Consider the following 22,329-nt stretch of genomic DNA (forward strand, 5'->3'; position numbering starts at 1 on the left):
TCCAACTATTTCATTAAGTGGTTGAACCACTGCCAAGTGGTGATCATTTATTCATTTTATGCTGTTTTCATAATGGAATAAAAAAAAACCAGTACACCGCAAGTATGTCTGCAATGTACAGTTCTTCCCATCTGACAGTATTGATTGTTTTACAATTTGGAGGTTCATCAAAGTAAATGGTTGAAAATAGTTATGATCATTTTTGAGAGCCAGAGGTGATTCAAATTAATCGATGATCAAAATAGTTTCCGTCCCAATAATCTTTTTAGCTAACCAATCATTTTAGCTGTAATTATACACATACCAGAGTAATGCTTTGATCTGAGATATGGAAGTCATATCCTTCAAAATGCACTGGTGAAAATTAAGATGAAAAGAGGTTTAATCAAGTTGAATAAAAAACAGTGTAGAGCATTTTGCAGTTCCCTGTTATTTTCTTTTGCCATCTGTCCAACCAGATAACTTTGTATGTAGATCTCTTCAAGTGCTGTTGCCCACACAGCTTATTCTTGTATGATGCAAGTAGGATGAAATCCCTCCCTGGCCCTGCCCCAGCTATCTAGGGGAATCATTATTGCTTATTGGCAAGGTATCGTTGGTCCCTTTGCCACATTCCCAGAACTTAATCCTTCTAATTGTTTGATCCGTTGTTAGTTATTATGCAGTTCATGTACATTCTCATTATCAGTCATTTTAAAATTGTTGCATTATGGCTTCTGATATTAACAAATACTCATCTCAACAATTCTAAATATCTTAATATGTGGTTTGAAATTTACAAAATGTGTTTGGAGATAATCCATTGTGTGAGCTTTAGAGTGTTTTGGCCAGCACTGTAAGGGCAAAGAATTGCTTCATAAAAAGTGAATATAGAGCTGCACTACAAGGCCTGGGGAAGACTTATTAATTTTCTTTACCCGAGAGACCTGGCAGGCCGAAGTCGCGTACAGGTAGAGTGATCTGCTAAATCCTCTAATGTATTAGGGCTGCCTGCCATGCTCTTTCTCCAGTGCTAATGGGATTACATACTGTAGAGTGTCCAGCAGTGGCAAAGCACTCACATGCAAACCTCTGTAGTGCAGGGAAACATGTACACACAGTTCTCCCTCTACTGGGTGATTACAACACAGCCTTCGATTTTTAATGAGAAGGATATATCTGATTCAGAATGACTTAGGGTGCACTCACACTAGGCAATCCGTATCGTGCCCAAGCACACTTGATCCCCAAAGTCCAGTTTGTTTGACTAGCGTGAGCGCTCCATGCTCAAGCACGGTACACTGTCTTTGCCCTGGCACGGTTGGAAGAGGTTGCTTCGGCACGGTACAGTTGCTCATGCAAAAACACAAGCACAGGTACACAACATGGAGATGTACAAGAGTGAACCGTGCTCAGGCCCGGTTGTGGCTGGAGCAATATGAGTGCAGGCCAGCGGGGGGACTGGGGAGGAGGGACAATCGTGCTTCGGCACGGTACGGAGCAACTGGGCCAAGTGTGAGTGCGAACTTGAGTCCATATTTTCTGCCATCCAGGCAATAGGTGCGATTTTGTGAGCCAAATTACTTTGCTCTCAGCTCAGGTAAACAGAAATTATTAGTAAACACGTCTACTAATTATTCAAATTAATTAATTAAAAGTATCAACTCTGAGACTTTCCTGTCAGTTAAGTCTTTTCACAAGGTCGATGAGTGTATAGGATAGCAGCAGGATTTGCTTTAAACTCTTTTCTCTGAGAAGCTCTCAGCAGGAATCTGAGGCTTTTCTGATATAATGAGGTGATATTTTGGCTAAAACTATCATGGCAGGAAATCCAATGAGACATACTGAAACTTTACAGGAGGAAAAACCACTGGCAGAAACTCTACCCCCTCATAGCTGTCTTCCATCACATACTGCAATACTATTTGTTAGCGCATAGCATGTAGTCAGAATAGCTATCCCTTTGTTTGTATTTCTGGGTCTTGTTATCAGCAGCTTCTTGGACAACTTTACCAAACTTTTACCTTTTTTTGTGAGTGTGTGTGTGCATGTATCAAGTAGCTATAGAGCTTTCATCACTTGTATTCTTCCTGAAGTACTTGCTTTAAATTCCAGCCAATAAGAAAATGCTGTCTTGGGGCTTTCTGGTCAGCTTGAACAATGATGGCACTGTGAACACAATGGAGCATAGCACTGACTTAAGATCACAATTAATAATTTACAGACCTGTCACGAATGTTTCATGGCACATTTTCCTTGCATGAGAAGCTCACTTTGGAAGTGGCAAAGCTGAAACCCTCAAGTATTTGTCCCACACACCACCTGGAGTTCATGTACTAATCTCTTCTGATAATCATCTCCAATGGTACCTTGAGTCCTATGGTTCATTTAAATATGACAGCATGAGCTGAATAGGCCAGTACCCTAAGGGCTGATCAATGTAAAAACAACACATCTTTCTTTATAAAATTCACAGTCACAGACTTTGAAATCGCTTTTACATTGCACTTAGATCGAAATCAAGGTGCAATCGAAATTAATCACAGTCCCAGTCTTCACAGGGCCTGCATGATGGAAGTGTAAATGAGAACAGTACCACATATGAGAATGAGTAGAACTCCCATGAAAACCTTCTTTTAATGGCAGCCTGCTTTGTCAATGTGTCGCTATGCAACAGATAGATAAAGTGAAGCATGAAGGCCAAATCCTGCCCAACATTGATCTGAGCAAACAATCCCCCCTCCTGTGCTGTCCTGACGTCACCACAGTGTCAGTACACTACAGCAAGAGCAACAGCGTGTGAAAGCAGCTGTGTCACACTGTGAACATTGTAGCAACAGCATGTGCAAGCTTCATTTTTTGTGTTGTACTAGAGATACAAAGTTGCTTTACATCCGATGAATTTAACATGATAAAAACGGGTAACATCAAACTAAAGTGAAAATATTTTCATTTCAGCAGTCACATTAATTAAGTAATAGTGCAAATGTTGAGTAATGCTGTCCATCCATTCTGATTTTGGTCTTCTGTTTTTGTTTTATCTACTTTGTAAAGGTCCAGTGTGTAAGATTTAGTGGCATCTAGGGGTGAGATTGGAGATTGCTGCCAACTATACACCCCTCACTTCACCGTCCCCTACAGTGGCAGCTAAAAACAAGAAAATCCGAAAAGAACCTCTTTAGAGCCAGTGATTTGTTTGTCCGTTCTGGGCTGCTGTAGAAACATGGTGGTGCAACATGGCGGACTCCTGCTCCCTCTGTAGTTATAGAAGGCTCATTATAAGGTAATGAAAATACGACAATCCTCACTTTCACGTGATTATACACTAATCATAACATGATGAGCATTATATTTCTACCAATATTGAATTCTGCCCTCTAATACCGCGAAATCCTCACACTGAACCTTTTAAGACTACAGTAAATGTGCCTCATTTTTGTCAAATTGTGTCAGGATAATCTCTTCTGCAAATTACAGATTAGAGTTAAATAATTTTACACCATTCAGTGAATGTAATTCCTTAAATCTCGCTCCATCTCTACATCTCTTCTCAGTTTTATTTCTAAGTTCCCCTGGTACTTATCGTCTCTTTTTGTTTTTACCCCTCTCTCTCTGTAATCTCCGATTACCCCCTCCTCTTTGCCCATTCCCTCTCTGCCACCCTCCTTCCCTGCCTCTCTCTCCCTCCCTCTTTTTCCCTCCCAGGCGAGTGATGCACGCTGCAAGCAGTGTGTGAGCAAGAGCCATCGGTGTGTGTGCGTGTGTGTGCGCTCGCGTGTGTGTCTGGAGAGAGAGAGAGAGACATAGACCGAGCCCCTAACACGGAGCATGCCTCTGCGTCCGGCAGCCGGCAAACATGAGCCACCCAGCCCTCCACGGCAGGACCAGCAGCAGCAGCAGCACACACACACACACTCACACACACCCACACACTCTTACACACACGCAGCAAACGGCAGCCAGGGGGCCAGCACTGACAGCGGCAGCTCCCGGGAAGAGGACAGCGGCGTTCCCTTTCCTGTCGGTGGTCTGGCTTTCCGTCCCGGCGCAGAGCGGAGCCACAGTGCAAGAGCACCCATGGAGGAGCCGACAGGCAACACCGTGGTGATCCGCATTGGAATCCCAGACCTACAACAGACGGTAAGAGCTCGTTGTTTAGCCACTGCTGAAGAGAGGATAAAAGAGAGGGAAGCTGCCTCTCCCCCTTTCTCGCTTACTGGATGCTTCTCTTCTCTCTGCTTTATGGATTTTGCTTTATTTCTTTCAAACATGTTCAGTTATCTCTTTATTTCTCTTTCTATGCCATCCTGTCTTCATAGCATTCCTCGATTTACTCTCCATTTCTTTTTGTATGCACACTTAGTGGCTGTATTTACTTGCTGTCTTCTGGGGGTTCCTCTCCCCACCGCCTATTCCACTGATGTCTCGCTAATAAATCTACCTCTTCATTAACTGGGCTTCAGCTGACTTTGACAACTGGCCACTTAGGGTGAGAGCGGGAGAGGGGGAGGGAGGGGAGAGGGAAAGAAAAGGCATCACGAACAAAAATGCCTATGAGCGGCATCATAAATCCACAGGAAAGACACAAAGTAGGGAATCAAGATAGTTATACCTGAACTGGGAAACTTTACCTCAACCTCTGTCTGCCCCTCTCTGTTGATGCTTTGTGTCCAGACAGGATGAGGGATCCAATCCTTCATTCTTCTTAATAACATCTTTACGCAGAAGATGTAGCCCGTGTCTGTGTAGGCTTGCAGCTGCTGAAAATGCACAACCATTAGACTGTGACATTGATCTTTTCCTCCTTCTATTCTCCAATTTTCAGTTTGCCTTTCCTTCTCTTCACAAAATCGCTACGATTCAATGTGTGCCTTTGTCTGTATTTGTTTGCTGCAGAAGGTGGTATGAAACAGGGCAAGTTTCCAGGTCCTAAATAAGGTCATTTCGTTCATTTTTCTCATTCTGCTATTGTAATTTATTTGGATATCCTGCCGTGTTTGAGTAATTGTTAAGGACAGTACAGCCATTCTTACTGAGTTGTTTCTTTCAGTTGTGTTAAAGCACTTGCAAGTACTTCAGTCTTTACTGTAAAGTGAGGCCGATATTTCCATTAAAATGTCCTTTACAAGTCACGGGTTAAAACGATCTTGAACAGAAAGTGATTGCCTGGAACTGCACATAAACGCAGAGAAGAAGAAACATTTTACCCTTCATTGGTTGTAGAATTAAATAAAGGGTTAGCAATTCAACATAATCTCTAACCCAATGCATAGTCTCTCTCTATCCTCGCTCTCTCCCCCTGTCAGTAGCACACATTAAGATCACACTATTAGAGAGAAACCATGTGACATTTTCTATATACAGAGCATCAGATTTCCACTCGTTCTACACATAGTCGACTTATGGTGCCGAAATAAAAGAATCAACTTTTCCAGCCAGTCACCGCATTCTCGTCTTCAGGTGCTCGGTCGGCTCTGTAGGGGGCTTAGTTGGAGTCTCCTTTTGATACTTTCTCCAGACATTGATGGCAAGGGTAGGAGGCTGCCTTTGTGTTTGTTATTGTTGATTACCTCATTGTAGTTGGCTACTTGGCTGAAATGACCCATTGTATCTTAGCGAGGCTCGGGCACTGCATGCTAAGAATAAAGACAGGAAATAAAAGGAGAGCAGTTGAAAAGAAAGCATTCCCCTAAGGTGCTGCAGAAAGGCCGTCTGTGAACAAAAACGGTTTTCAGTCGAATTGTAACACACCAACATGCACTCACACACACACATTCAAGCATGCACATACCTATCATATACACACACACAAAGATGAACTGTATGCGTGGACACACAAGCACACCTGGAAATGCTCGTTCATGCACGTGCACTCACACACAAACATGCACACATCCCTTTAAGTCCTAATCCTAATTAAAGATGCTCTCCAGATCATTCGTTTTACTTTCAAGGAGTCACATTTAGTCCAATATAAGGACAAACAGTCAAGAACACAGACAGTGCAATATAGTCTTCGATGGAAAGACAAACAAAGAGAAAGTCTCAAAGTCTGACAAACAAACATGGAGGCAGATGACAGATGGCCAGAATCTTACAGTTTGAATCTTTTATGGAGCAGTCAGAAGTGACTTGTGTATACTCTGAGTGAGCAGGAGATTACACTAGAATAGTCCTTCCGAAGTAGGATTACACACCTCCTGCTGTGTTTCAAGCCTGGATCAGGAGAACGAACCGCCATGCAATGATAACACCAGGCGACACTTTCCCTTTTCAGCAGGAAAGAATAGGAGGAGCGAGGTCTCATGTGGGAGGAGTGAAACCTCAAGTTTAAAATGGCTTAATCCTCACACTTTCTTTTTCAGTGCATGGCCTAATTTGCTAGCTAATTAGTATGGAGTGTTGGTATTGTGTGTTTTTATGCAGAATTTCTATTTCTGAAACGGAGCTGAGGAGCATCATATTTTCATTTTATCAATTTAAAGTAGAACTCAAAGGGGAAATCCAACAACTTTCTCCCTGTAGCATTTTCAAGTGGACTTATTGATGGCAGTGCTGTTGCAAAGACAACTGGATCAGTTCCTGTTTTCATCAGAGTAGCAATTTACCAACAACTCAGGACAAAATGTGAGATTACACATTGATTTAGTCTGAAATGGAGATGTGAAAGCACATAGAAATGGTGCCAGGCTGCCAGCCTGACTGGATCGCCAGTCAGTCATTACTTTCCCTGAAGATTTCCTGCCTGGTGGTAAACAAAATTGCATAGTGAAAGCAAGGTTTATAGTCTAAACACTGATGGTGTCATAGATGAAACCCAGCCTGTGTTGAATGTATTCTGGTTGTAATCTGTGTGGTGTGTAGTGAAGTAGTGAAATGAAGTAGAATTGAAGTTGAATGTGGCATTGAGAAAGTTTAGATTTTTGGTCTTAAACTTAAACTAATAAGGGTTCCAATGTGTAGCCGTTTCCAAAACATAATGGGGATTAAACTTCTGATATAGACTAAGGAAAGTCGATTATTGCATGAAAGTTTTGCTCAATCTTCAGTGCAGCATCAACTAATTACTATGTCTTGGCAGTAGGAGAAAGTAACGTTGCATTTGCTCTCGATACCACCATTTGTTCAGTCAGACTCTTGTGCAAATTATTCTCAAAGATTGTGATATTTTGTTTATCATCGGTATCATTTGTCATTCATCATATCCTGCTCCATCAAAACTCTATTTCTATGATTGGAGCAAAAAGGGACAGCTTCCCAATACTGCTAATGGGTGCCATTCATCTCTCAACAGAGGAGAGGCAGACACTGACATAAATAGCCTGCCCCACTACACTTTACTCTTTACCTGCATTGATCCTTATTCTTCATTTGTTTCTCTTATTGCTTCTTTCAGTTCATTCCCTCTCCTTTATCATTCACAGAAGGTGAACAAAAAATCTCCATTTTCCCTCATCCAAGCTAGTATATGTCCTCCTTAAGTCAGGGACCATAGACCTATGCTATATATCTGAGGGTTCTGCACATTATGTTTACTGTTTGGGGAATCATTTGTTTGTCACTTGTGAAAGTCCAAGATCTCAGCTCTGTTATTTTCAACTCTATTATTCTCAGCTCTATTATTCTCAGCCGTCCTTTGGGATGTGTCTTATCGAGAGAAACAGAAATGGATGGCTAGGATGGATGGCAGCCCTTACTAGGTGTATATTTTCCTGTGCACATGACTCACATACTTGGTTGTGCCAGGTTGTTCCTGCTTTCATCATATACCTTTATGCAATGTGTTGAACTTTTCTCAGCAGCATGTTTGCACTGTCTGCAACTATCATTTTGTGTAGTGTGGTTAAACGTTAGTCCTGTTGATCTGGCTTTGAATCTCTACTCCTCCTGCCGCTATGACTTGTGTCCCTATGCTGTCCTTAAGTCTGACCTTTTTTAGCCATCTGTAAAATTTTGGTGATGTGCACCCACCTCTATCTGCTCCCATCTTCCTGTTTAGGAGATTGGCTTTCCAAGGATCCTCTTGCAAACATTCTCCCTATCTGCTGCTGCAATGAGGTATTCTCTGAGTAGTTTATTTTCAGAAGCCTTTTTACTGATGTACTTGTGGATGCTTCATGTTTCTTTCAGGACAACGGCCTTGAAGCTTACTAAGCCCTTCTTTCTCTCTAGAACACATCCAGTCTCTGGATGCTGAAAGTTAGACACAATATCCAACGTTACTTTTGTGAATCAAATCAACTACCCAAATGGTCTTAAAAAGAGTAAGAAGGCAAAAGAGCCTGTAAGCCAGAGAATCGACTCTTAAATTATAACTTCAATTCACACGTTAATTATTTTATTGCAAAAAAAAACAAACCACAACAACAATAGCAATGAGCTACCATAGCTTGATGTTTAAGAGGTCCTTTCCTTTGAACACACCAGTAGAGTTTAATTGACTACTGTTTTCGATGTATTCTAGGGAAACATTTGTGTTTAAATAACTAGTTGTTTCAAAATTTCCATCAATGATTTCTTAGATTTGATACCAACAGCTTCTGGTGCTCTTCTGGATAACTTACCAAATTAATATGTGAAGACATATAGGGCTTGTGTGATGGCCTTGGACCTTGTTCTTTCCGCTGAACTGAGAGATAAGTATCTTTACCTACTGGGATCGCTTGTGGAATCTCAGGTACTTGTAATCATCCTGTTTCCAGTTCGTGCTATGTAGCCGTTTGATCTCTTTAGTCCTAATTATCCATTCTTACTTAACTACCATCTGCCTGCACCTTCAGTTTGAATGACATTCTGATGTCATTGTTGTCGTTCCAGGTAAAGTGAAAGTGTTGGTTTGCCTTAGCTATTCAGAATGGGAGCATGGTGTTCGTAACTGGTTTATTTGTGTTGCTGGTAGGGCTGACCCTGTTTAATCAATAGATTGATTGGTTGGGTTTTATGCATGTGTGCAACCAAGAATTCAGTGGCTGAAAAAGTTGCTATTTTTAGTAACTATTTGTTTGATACTGCACTCTTGGACTAAATTCACAATGTAAAAGATTGTCACCGTGGAATTTTTTAGTTGAGACCAAAAATTAGAAAAATGAGCATGCTCTCTTTAAATCTTTAAGACCAGAAACCTTTACAATTTGTGCTTGGGATTCTTCTCTAACACAGTATACAGTATGAAGGTGTATGTCATACAAGCAATATGTTTTCTGGAAATACTATTAAGAAAATAACCATATAATATCTACACGTCTTGATAATTTAGTGCATAGACTACCGAAAATTAATTTTGTCAGAAAAAGTAACGCAAAATCTCTACTAATTGATAAATCTCTAAAATGTAATGGTGTGCTGTATATCACCATATCACCCACTCTCTGTCAAACCACTTGGGCTCATTGTAATCTGATGAGAGAGCTACAACATGACAGAAACAATTAATGACACTTAGATAATATGAATCGCATAACCTGATTTGGATGGACAGTAATCCAAACTGTACTCGGTGGTCAAAAAAATGAATGAAACTCGTCTTTTATTGCACAGCTTTTAAACGATGTATTTAAGCAGATGTAGCTATCTCCTTGGTGCCCTACAGTAGATACTGAGCACCATCCAGTGCTGTTAGTTAGAATCTACTCAGTCCTCTGCGATATCCAATTCTCTCCAATTCTTCATGTGCTTGTTGTTGGATGTCTGCTGCTGTGCTGGTGACCGGTTTCTGCTCTGGGAGAATGCAGTGTACTGCTTTCAGATCTGTTACCCACTGAGCATCGGTGGGATGTGATGATTGGTTCTCCCATATGTTCTTTGAGCAGTCTTTACTTTCAGCGCTTGGTGGGTCTGCTCTTGCTATATTTCTGCATTGCAGCAGGTACATCACTGTAGATCAGAGCTTTTATCATTTTCGCCTGTGCTTCTCTGGTGTTTTTCTTAGTCTTGCTGCCAGCATTGTGAACCTTTGTTTAATAGTCTCCAGGGCCTCAGTTATGGACATCTCACTGTAATTCTTTAGTAGGACCTGTTCTTGATTACTACACCTGTAGTTTTCCAAGGATGACACTGGTTATATCATACTTTCCTGATTTTGTGGCTAAAAATTCTTTGTATGGGGTATAGTGGTACTGATGATTGTGACGTCTCCAAGGTACTCATCAGTTCTGGTAAAATGTTCAACGATAATGGATGGAAACAAGCATTCATTTGCATTTTCTCAAAATTGGGTTGAAATATGCAATACATTTAGATTTAAACCTGGCTACAGTAGCATTCTCTAAATATTCTGTGTTTATATCTGTCTCATAATGTCATGTGTCATTATGACATTATGATTCATTTCATTATTTCCCTTTTTAATCTTTATTTTCTCTGCTTCCTCTCTCCCTTTTACTTCCCTGTCCACTGTCTTTCATCCACACTTCATGTCTCTCTCTCCACATCTGACTTGAGTCTTAGATGCAGCAGTGGTTTGACAGTTCCTCCAAATACGTTCAAGCTCACACACACACACACACACAGACCCGCACACACACACACACACACACACACACACACACACACACACACACAGACCCGCACACACACACACACACACAGATTGACATATGCAGTGTTGTATCAGTGATTGGTGGGCATCAGGAAAGCCTCCCTTGTCCCCATGTTTCTATTTTTAGCTTCATTCACGTTGGCAGCAGACGTGGCTAGCATATTCCTACGTCCATTTGCCCACAATACTCAGGAAGAGAGAGAGAGAGAACGAGAGCTGGAGAACGATTTGACCTAGTGTAACACACCTCCCTTGGTCCCCCTCCATCTGTCCAGGTCCTATCCAAAGAGAGATAAAGCAGAGAGGGAGAAAAGGGTAGAAATAAGAGTAGTGTCATTTTCTGGCAATTCTGAGAGCACAGTGGGCAAAGCAGGATTGTGTTTTGAGATCAGCAATGCCAAACCACTGTTCTTACAGAGAACACAAATGTTCCAGCACCAGTATGACCCAATACAGATCAGTTTGATTTGTACTAGTGAATCTGTCCAGCATTTCCCATCACAATACCTAAATCACAAATACTGTCCAAGCTTTTTTTGTCTTTAGTGCAGATACTCATAGTCTTACATTAGGGAAAAGGTAATTGTGATGTAACAAGAGAATAAATGATTTTTTTGGGAACAGTGCATTTGGTTCCTAATAAATTAAATCATAAAACAATTAATGTTCACTGGAGGATAGCCAATTCTCAGCCTTTTAATTGGTTTATTGATCAACTCTCCGTTTGGTTTAACTCTATTATACAGCTTCTTCTTTTTTTTTTTTTATCTTTCCCTTTCACTGCTCTCTTCCTCTCTGTTGTTTTTGTCACTTTGTTTTCCTCCATCTCTTTCTCTCCGAGTCTAGCCTGAGAGAAGCCTGGGAATAGATGGAGACATTAATATTAGCCCAATCAGACTGAGCTTTTGTTACAGGTCTGGGCTGGGTATTCTTTGTGTTTGTGCAGCGGGAACACCTCTCACCATTGTAATATTATCTCTATAACCAGGAAGGAGACGACAGTAGATTTTAATATGTGATTTTTTTTTTTATCCATTGGACGTCTGGTGTGACCTCCACCAAGAGATGAGATAACCAAATTGAGTAATATTTTATGAGACTTAAGGTACCTGACTGTACAGTTAAACAGGAACGGTGCAGGTACAGTGAGAGGCTCTCTCAAAGAGCCTTTGAACACAATCCTTGCAGTCGATATAGCAATACCATACTCCTTACCTTGCTGCCAATGGGAAAAGGAGACCCCCTGGCAATTTACACACTTCCAATAAGCTGCACTACAATGGTGCTCTCCTTCATTCCCCTTAACAGCAGGGGAGATCAGGCTCTGCTATTATAACCGTAGTGAAATTGGTCTCTCTTTGCAGTAACTCATAGGTAAGCCACAAAGGTAGAATGTCTTTTGCTGTCTTATTGTGGCCCTTCCTTATAGTCAAATATGAAAATAATCACAGCTTAATTGCTCTTGGTTGAAGCTACAACCCTACAGCAAGCTTTGCAAAGACCATAATTACATATGTTAGTCATCATTTGGTTTTAAATTATGTTGAGCCACAGTCATAATATAAACATGCTATCCTCTCAGGATGGGTCGGCATGTTGTTTTAGCACAGTGCTACAATTTTCCACAAATTATGTACTTAACGTTTTCATGCCCACTGGAGCTGCCTGCTCCTCCATCTTAAGTTGATTTGGTCACATGGATGCACATTGTGCAATCAGAGGTTGTAATTAGTCACGCGTTAAGGAAAAGCTTATATCAGGATTTTCAGAGAAAATGTAAAAGATACATTTTACTGTTACTTATTTTGCACATGTTTTTAGTTTAAGTTTAACATTGTTATTTCTAAATGTATTAATTCCAAGTAGTTGGAGTCATGTTTTATACACACAAATTGCTGAAATGTTGACTCTTTACATGAGTAAGATAAAACATACTTATAACAACATACTACTATTTCTCTGCAAATCTGTTTGTTTGTGTATGTGTGTGGAATTATGTGTCTGTATGCTTGTGTGTCTGTGTCTTTATGAGGGTTCATATCTCCCGGTTGACTGACGTTAACCGTAGATCTTGTTGGCATATTCAGTCTCGCCTGTCAACAGTAATGGAGAGGAGGACTTTAATCGATATTTGTTGTGTGTGCCACTGTGTGTCTGTGACTGTTTATGCATGCGTAAACACACATATTGTCTGAGTGAGGCAAATGGGAAGTAGAGAGGTTCACTTCTGACAAACGTTTAATATATTTAATTGTGAAGCTGTGTGTATGTTTGTGTGCCACTATGCACACAGATCAATACAGCATATTTATAGTATGCACTACACATGTGTCATATGCTTCTATATTATAGCTTCTGTAGCCTTTTCCTACCTGGAGTTAGTCTTGCAGCAGATGAGTAGCTTGTCACTCACTTTCTCACCTCTAATTCTAGTTGACTTCTCTCTGGTTGTTTTCCTATATCATGTTGTTTGCAGTCATCGTATCTGTGTGGTTGTGTGGTTTGCAGTCATCATATCTGTGTGGTTGTGTGTGTGTGAGTGTGTGTGTGTCTGTGTATGCATGCAGATGTACGCGTGCGTGCACATCTGCGTGCAGAGTTGCGTGTGCACTTTTTCAGCAATTATGGATGAAATTGAAAAGTCAAGTGGCTCCTGTGGCCGGTGTGGGTTTCGGCTGAGCAATCACACCGGTGTGCAATTTGCGTGCATGTGTCATGTCGCACAGTTGAACAATTCACTGTAACTCAACAATATTAGTGTGTGATTGGCTGATATGAATTCAAATGTTCACTAAACTGCACTCATAGTTAACAGCTTAACCCCTGTTTTACACTCTGTTGCCAGTTTACTAGGTACACTTCTGCTAAACCTAATGTGGAAGTGCCCTGCAATAAATCTTCATTAGGGTTCAAATGTGTTGCAACTGTTTTACAATGATGTTGACCCAACTTAATGACCATCATCACCATCAGTCCGTGTGATATCTCAGTAACACTTTGAGGGAATTTCTTTAGATTTGGCTCAAGTGTAACCAATCCAATACCATTTTTTCCCTTCTTGATATCGATTTAAATACCTAAACTTGTGTATCAGCCAATACCAAGTATTGACCTAATACCAGTGCGTTTAACTGGTGTGTACTACTAACTTTTTATGGCTATGAAGTAATTGCTATGATTGTTGTGTGGCCTGTTTAATTGCACACAGGTGAATGGAAAGCTACTGAGACGTAACAGGGTCCCCTTTCAGGGCTTAGCAACTGTGTGATGTCAGATTGGTGCATAGCCTGCCATTTTTGCTGATACATTTGCTGAGGCATTCTATGGAGAGCATCTGATAGATGTATAACCAGGATGCCAAAGCCGGACATCACCGCATTGATGCGCCTGACATGTGGGAAAGGCAGGTTGACAGTGACAAGTAAAAACAAAAGAAGCTTACATTCAATGAAAAGCACACAAGGGATATTGGCAGGTGATGTGTCAGTATCTTGACATGGGTTCAGACATGTCTCCAAAGGAACCTAGAACCTTGATGGATCCTGTCACTCCAGAGCTTTACCAGATGACTCTGAGCTTTGACAGAAGTAGACAGGTGATACCATTTGAGCTTTTTTGCTTCATGACAATGGCAGTCTTCAGTTAAAAAAAAAAAAAGGTTAAATTTTAATCAATCGAAGACATACATTTCGAATGTCAGTCTAAATTTGGACCAAAAAAGTATAAACAAAAAACAAGATGACCCTTGGGATCTTTTGCCCCCTAGTCTCTCTGCCTGCCCACTTCCACTCTGTTTATGCATCCACGTTGAGGGTCCAGTACACCAGGTGCCATTTACAAAACAGTTATTTTGGTATTCTTTTCTTGGTGTAGTTTTACAATTATTAATTTGCTTAGCGAACGCTTGGAATGCTTTACTTGGAACATGGAAAGTTTGAAGAAATAAAGGATTTGATTTTGAAAATGTAGTCAATGAAATGAACTGTGGCATTGCTACATAAATGGCCAGGTATAGTGAGAAGCGTGTCATCATAGTGGTAGAAGAAATGTCTGTGCTCAAAACACTTTAACCAACAAGCCCCACCGGCCAGTTTGAACATTTCAGCAAGTTTCCTTGGCAACTAGCTAGGGTGCACTGCTCCTTGGCACACCCTGAGAGTAACTGGCTGATGATATGCAAATTTAAGGAAACAGAAACTAAAGTGAAATAAAACAAGTGAAAAGAGAGAGGCAGGATAAACCTGTTCTGTGAAAAAAACAAACATTTCCTTCCTCAAAATCTGTTTAAATGCATACTGTAAGTTGAAAGTGTGTTTACTGAATGCTGACATAGTTGCTGCACCTGTCTGATGTAGTTGTTAAGATGCAGGATAGTCCTCTGTGTCGTGCTGCTGTGGTCCTACACGAGGGGATGCAGAGAAATACAATGTAGATTTAAAATGCAGTCTGTGTAAGAGGGGACTGAGGCAGACAGAGAATCTGGCATAAAGAAATTGGCAGAGAAGAATATCTTTGTAGCAGTACCTGTTTGTTGGAGTGCGTGTTGTGCATATACCAAAATGCTGCATTTTGGTAAGTCACGACGTTCTGCCATTCTTAATATATTTTCATTTTTACCTCGAAACTTTCGACAACAATGTCCATTTAGGGTTAAAGCACTTTCTCACCAGTGCTGCTGCAAGAAATGAACCCTGTTTCGTGTCCTCCCGAGTAGTGATTCTGTGTAGTAGTGACAGATGATGGCACCATAGCAATCTGCCAGTTCTACCACCTGACAGGTATTCAGAGAGGAGAGTTCAAGAAACTTTTGTGGTCACCCAGAGCCAGTGAGGGGAGAGAGTTTGCAGTACAAATGAAGCCAAATACTCAACGTGAAGTGGCCGCTGACCAGAGATTACAGCCTGCAAGCTCTTTAGACATTCAGGTCCAGGGTTCTCTGCAGATGAAAGATAAGGTTCCTCTGAGTCTCAGCATCTAAAGCTGCTCAATTTGAAGCTGTTAGAACTACACATCTATAATCTCTCCCCCTCTGTCTGGCTCACACATTAACTCCCTCTGTTTCGTTCGTGGTTCATGGCAGTCTGTGTGTCCTGTAATCTGTACCATGATAACAGGAGATTGTTTTATTGGAGACATTTAAAATCAGCTTGAGGAAATCACTACAAATTCGTGTCTATAACTCGGTCTGACATAACAGATATCCCCTGGCTTTGACTGGTATGATGCCATGACTCATAAGAAGTACTCATGTTAAACTGTTTAGACTTGGAACTAACCTTCTGTGTAATTACATGCAACGTTTGCCTGCAGACAAAGAACACAGACAGCAGCAACTCTTAACATTCGGATCTGCACGTTAGCCATGATATTTGTCATCCAAGTCTTTAATAACTTACCGTCTCTGATGTCAGCAGACCTTATGGGCACCCTTGTAGAATAATGGCAGTTTTTGCTGTCTTTGTAGATGATAATTTCTTTGTTGGTCATTGTGCACTATCCTGTAAGATAAATATGCATTAAAACCCCTTTCAATCATTGAGATTCATGTTGTACTGCTGCTGTAGCACTCAGCAGATTGCCCATACACCTTTGCTTTCTGATCTACTTTCCTTGACAACATGCCAATTCAACACAAATTAAACTCAACTATTCGTAGCAAATGGACAGCATGAATCACGCACCATTTTCCATAATTAGGGAAAGTCCATCCTCAGCATTTTCTGTGTGGACAATGTTAAGTGTGTGTTCACACAGTGTCTTTCAAGGTGTCTGAATCTTGATGGTAGCCCATTAATCCGACTTAATTGAATCAATGCTCCCCCCCGCCTTCCCTGTCTCAGGGGTGTAGGATGGTAATAGTTCAGACGTAAGCCCTTGGGTGATGTGTTCATTCTATGCTATTGGATTCGGAAAATTGACTAGAAAGTCCAATGTGTATAGTCAGTAAGATTTAAGATTAAAGAGAGAGGCTTGTTGTGTTTAATTGATAATACGAATGAAACAGATTGTGTGTTAACTGTTAAGAGTGAGCTCAGTTGTGGTATGTGATTACCAAAAGGGGTCAGACTCTCATTCAAATGCATGTGGATGCTGACTGTCATAGACACAAATGGAGACATATTGTGTTTATATTAGTTTGTCCGCCAGCCAGATGTGTCCTCATGACCTGTTCACTTGTAACAGCAATGTTTCATGGTTGACTTGCTGCATGCAGTTATTGGAAAAATAAAAGATGGCTGCTGTTAGTTATTCACATATTTCACTGATGCAGGAAGGATGCTTTCTAGGACCTTTTCTTTGAAATTGATAGGCTGGTTTCAATATACTGAATTATATAATCTTTTATATTAATTCCAGATTAATTTCAAAGACTCTGCTGAGTGTCAGACCATGCATTGGACCTTTTTAAATGTGTCTTGTCAAAGAACCAGTTCTGCTCAACCAAACCTCAAAAACAAATCAAGAAATAAGGCATACAGCACGTGAGATATGGGCTTCCCCAACTTCTGAAACTGTAGGTCATGCCTTTTTAACATTTTGTAAAACACAATTTAAAATTACTTGCCAATGATCCATTGCTCAACTCTTTAGCATGCTAACAAGGCTAAACAGGGAGAAAAGGACTCGTGTGATTTATCGACACACCACACATAGTGCAAGTGACTCTGTCTGCACTCTACACACCAGTGAACACCTGACAAACTTGAGTTTTTGGCGCTGTAATTACACTGCCCCAAACTGTGACTGATTTCCATTCTCCTTTCTAATTTGCCACATCATGTAAAGAAGTCAGGTTGTGAGACAGATTGACTGTTTTACCACTTTACACACTTGTCCTGAGCATAGACTGTAGAAAAAGAAGTGGACAAAGCCAATGTGACGTCTCCCATTGGTTTTTGGAGAGAGTGGAGCCGGGGTGGATACGCATTGCTTCATCTCTATCCTGACTGGATCTGACTGAGCCCGAGGACACGCCATGCCCTGAAGCATACCCTGCTTTACCGTTTACTCAAAATGGGACAAAATCATAACAAAGAACTCCTACACACTGTCTACTTCACTTGGAATCAGGAAAAATGTAATAATAATCTTCCAGTACACAGACCGTAACCAGTTATTTTACAAGACAAAAAGACAGGTCCCACTGTTGACCCATGTGGACCAATCAGGTCATACTACAAGTACGGTAGTGACTGCAAGTGAAGAGGACAGTGTGAAAGTTTTTTGTCGTGACTTTGCCAACCCTTGGTTTTCTCCTAATGTCAATCAACAAAACTTTGCTCTGTGACTCTAAATGGGAAAATAATTTACAAATTAAAAATGAGGTAATAAATCAAGTGATACGTACACTCATTTTCTTATAAGCTTACATACAATCACACCTATTTCTACAGCCATTGAAGTCACCCCCTGCTAACCATTAGATAGATTGCAGGTTGATGGCACTTCACCATCAGCTTTACTTTTCAGACATGTAAGCGATGTCCACTATTTATAATGCTGTCTATGGTCGCGACAGATTTCATCAATATAACCTCAAGGTTAAGGAAGTCGTTCTCTTCACATCAAACTAAGTTTATTCCACTGGAAAACTCAAGTTATTGGAGAAAAGTTAACTAAGCTGAAACGTGATATTACATGAAACAGAAAGAAATCTTGGAACATTAATGATGCTGATGAATATTCTTCTTAAAGGATAAGTACCGTTTTTTACAACCTGGACCTTATTTCTGGCAAAAGATATGGTCATTTACTCACCCAGATAACTTTGGTGTCATTCGGCGTCGTTCGGACGAAATTAGATCCAGTGTAGCGGCGATATATCCATATAATGGGAGAGACGGGGCAGCGACACACAGCCTCTATATAATGCATTATCTGCCACGAAACTAGTTAATTTCATCAATATTTTGTTACGATATGCTAGCGCTATTAGCCTCTGAGTCCGGGCTCGTCCGTTATCAACATCCGGGGTCAAACTAGCAGCAGCAGCTACAGGTAAACAAGGCGCGCTGTCGCGGGTGCGCGCGCAGCTCAGAGACGACATCTTCCAGGTCAGAGGTAGTAGATCAGCCTACAGACCCCGGATGTTGACAATAGACGAGCCCGGACTCAGAGGCTAATAGCGCTAGCATTTCATAACAAAATATTGATGAAATGAACTAGTTTCGTGGCAGATAATGTGTTATATAGAGGCTGTGTGTCGATGCCCCGTTACTCCCATTATATGGATATATCGCCGCTACACTGGATCTAATTTCGTCCGAACGACGCCGAATGACACCAAAGTTATCTGGGTGAGTAAATGACCATATCTTTTGCCAGAAATAAGGTCCAGGTTGTAAAAAACGGTACTTATCCTTTAAGTCTTCTTAAGTTTCTTGTGGGTGCACTGCTGTAACACATCTGCCTGACATGAAATTGCACTCCAGGTCCCCTGAATTACCCTGAACGCAACATGTAACCTGATGCCACTGATGCCATGTTTAATATCACATGATGTTTGTCTTCTGCTACACTCCGGTACTCCTCTCACAAGAATGGAAAAAGAGCTCTGCCTGGCTAAAACTTTCTGAATTATGTTTAATTGATTGCTGCCTGAACTTGTACATTATTGAAGGCTGATGTTGCAGCTTTTTTTTTACGATCCAGAATAGGCAGGTTGACCATTTCATCAATCAATCACTGTAGAAAATACATCTTTGGTCTGTAAGACTTTGTGCAGTGTAGTTAGGAGCAAGGTAAGATTGTTGATACAGGGTTTATATTTGGATGCTATTTCTTATTCAACATCTTTGTTTTATTTAACATCTTTGTTAGTAGCACAGTGACATAAACATATTGTAGACAGAAAGAGACAGTGGCAGAGATAAACAGACTCACTAAGGGGGCGTTATAACGAGACAGAGAGCAAGTCATTCACAAGTCACGCACTAACATGTGCTACCTCTTGCTGCTCATTAATTATAAATTGCTGCTTTAACTGTGCTATAAAATATGGAAGGCAGAGAGATGAAACAGTATTAGTTTATGTCCCTGTTGTAGAGTCCCCTCCTATGGGATCCTGATTGAGACAGAAAAACATATGCACCTGTTATCGTCTTGGACTCTGGCCAAACAGAAGGAAACCCAAAGAGGAGAGAGCCAGGGGAGGATATGAGGAGAAGACAGAGGCAGTTCATTTAGTCTGTCTGTCAAATAAACTAAGCCTGTCCAGAGTTGATTGCTAGCACAATGAATATGCATACATGCTGGAAGTTTCTGTTGGCAGAAATCTCTTGTTAAACTCATCCACTGTATAGTCCGGTTTACAAAGGAACAAGTTATACTAGTGATCTGTATTTCCCCTACAGGGCATTGGTTAGCACTCTTAGCTCTTCCCAAATTCAGTAGGAGGCTCAGCACTGTTAATTAGTGCATATGTCATCTGGGCAGCGACAGCCAGAGGTCTTACGAGATGGAGACAGGGCTGTGTGAGAGTCATTACACTCCATCATCTCAGCACTCCTCTCTTATTCTTTCACTTCACTTCTCCACTACGCTTCACTCTCCTTTCTCTTCTCTGTCGATGCATCACTTCTTGCTAAAAGGCAACAACAATGCCCTGTCTCTTTCTATTGTGACTGGATGCCATCTGTGCCTTTAGAGATACCATAGTCATGTCCTGCTCCATGCATCATCTCTGCTTCCGTAATCACAAACAAACACACACAAACAATACATCTTAATTAGTAAGGCACTTTTGGGCTGTGTTTTGAAGTCAGATGTGAAATGATGTAATGTGTATTTGTGTTTTTTTCCACTTAGTCGACCTGTTTGCGCTTACTTGAACTTGTGTTCACACTGGCTTGTTTTTTTTTTTCTCTCTAAAACAAAACCACTCAACCCATAACAATTTTTTTAAAATTCTCTCTGACTGTGATGCATTTTGCCTCATTTTTGTGGCATGCAAACAGAATCTAGCCAACTAATTGTATTCCATAATGTACATGAAGGACTTTAGGTCAGACTTGTCAATTAGTTAGTGAACTTTGTCTCTGCATTAGTGTAGCTCCTCGCGACTTAAAAGCAGTTTACTGGGTAAGTAGGCAAAGAGTTTGATCTCTTGCTTGAACAGCAGGGTTATTTTTATGTCACATATTATAAAGTCGCGTCAATAGACTGTTGAGTCGGAAGAATTAATATATTTGTGATTCTAAGAGGAAAAAAGAGAGACTAACACTCGTAAATCCAGTTAGCTTTACCCTCCAAATGGCCACTGATCCATGCTCCACGCTCCATGCTCCACGCTCCACGCTCCCTCTGTTCATTGTCCCACAATGCTACTAAAGTGTGACCTACAGTTTGTCTGTCATCTCCTCCCTCAAGCAACTACACTCCTGTCCAATCATCCTTCACTTATGTCTCTAATTTAAGCAGACAAAAGATCAAGGCCTGGCCTTTGATAAAAGAGTGTGATGACGAGAGGAGACTAAAAAGAAGAATGTTATACCCCAGGGTGTCTGATCTCAACCAGTGTGTGAATGAGTTTGACATGGACGGACATTGATTAACACACAAGGCCAAACTGGCTGTACATGTAAACAATCAGGAACACACCCATCACATGCACCTCGGCAGAAGAACGTGACTTCACATTTCTCATGAAAAATTGCTCTTTTAAGTGTCGTGACTAGCTAATGTAGTCTTATCTTGAAATAAAACACCCCCTCCGGCTCTCCTTAGCACTTATTTTTTCATCCTGTTGAGTGTTACAGTACTGAGCCTGTATGGCTCTGATGCTTTCATGGACTGTGTAGAATTCAAGCTTATTCTACCCGTTAAGTTAATTTGTATATGGTCCTTTATATAGAATCTAGACATGCAATTAACTATTATTTTCATTATCAATTAATCTGCTGATTATTTTCTCAATTATTTCTTCTGTATGAAATGTGAAAAAATAGTTAAACTCCCTGTACCAGTTTCCCAGAAACCACCAAAGTATTGTCTTCAAATGCAAAGTCTCACATCTGAAGAGCTGGAACCAGCAAACATGCATGACATTCCTTAGAAAATGAAACGATTTGATTGATAATCAAAATACTTGCCAATTTATTTTCTTTTGATATCTATCGTTTCAGCTCTAAAAGAATCTGCCCATACTATGTTTGCATACAGTACATACTGTAATATGATAAAAGAATAACACTGGACAACATTTAGACTGAATACCAGCTCTTACATCTCAACATGTACCTGATTCTTCTGTTGTGTCCGTTTCTTTTCTTCTTGGGTCTTGTTGTGGAATTGTTCCGCTCTGTACACACAGGGTCAAGAACAGGGCTTTATAGTAGGAGAATGTAGTTACACATGGTTGAACATGGCATGCTTGAAAGGATGATCACTCACTCACCATTTCAGAGGGGATCTACCCAGTTGGACACAAATGTGTACGTACTCACTTGCACTTAACGTGTTTTCAGGCAGCAAGCTGCGACAACTGCATCTGTCTCCAAGCAGTGTTGTGTAATTTTGCAGAAGTACCAGCCATTGCTGCTACTGGATTCCTACGACCTGATTAAGTTAAGCTAATTAATCATAAATCGAACTTATCAGAAGCATTGTTTATCAGCCCAAATAAGATAATCAAACTTTGAAGCTGATGTTACTCCATGACATTTTTTTTTTCATTTAGCGGTTTGTACTTTGCTGTTGAACAAGTATATGCAGTTATTCCAGTAAAATATACCCTTTTAATGGTGGATATTAGGTGAAATAAATAACACTAGTGATGGCTGCAGTCCATTTAAATGAGCCGGTTCCAGGGCTCA

At 40.7% G+C, this 22,329-nt stretch overlaps 1 protein-coding gene and 1 long non-coding RNA gene across 2 annotated transcripts in view; both read left to right on the forward strand.

Annotated features, from left to right (window-relative positions):
• The window catches only part of LOC311263523, a 28,442-nt gene extending 25,233 nt beyond the window's left edge, over window positions 1–3,209 (forward strand). Inside the window, exon 3 of the long non-coding RNA XR_014623362.1 lies at window positions 3,034–3,209. This is a non-coding gene — a long non-coding RNA (uncharacterized lncRNA). The remainder of the gene's footprint in view (window positions 1–3,033) is intronic.
• A 34-nt stretch (window positions 3,210–3,243) lies between these two features.
• The window catches only part of shank3a (SH3 and multiple ankyrin repeat domains 3a), a 150,048-nt gene continuing 130,962 nt past the window's right edge, over window positions 3,244–22,329 (forward strand). The window contains 2 exon segments of the mRNA XM_084363630.1: window positions 3,244–3,262; window positions 3,685–4,119. Of these exon segments, the coding sequence (XP_084219756.1) occupies window positions 3,808–4,119 (312 nt within the window). The 5' untranslated portion in view covers window positions 3,244–3,262; window positions 3,685–3,807.

Source organism: Pagrus pagrus, assembly GCF_965226575.1.
Source record: "Pagrus pagrus genome assembly, chromosome: 10".
Taxonomy (NCBI): Eukaryota; Metazoa; Chordata; class Actinopteri; order Spariformes; family Sparidae; genus Pagrus; species Pagrus pagrus.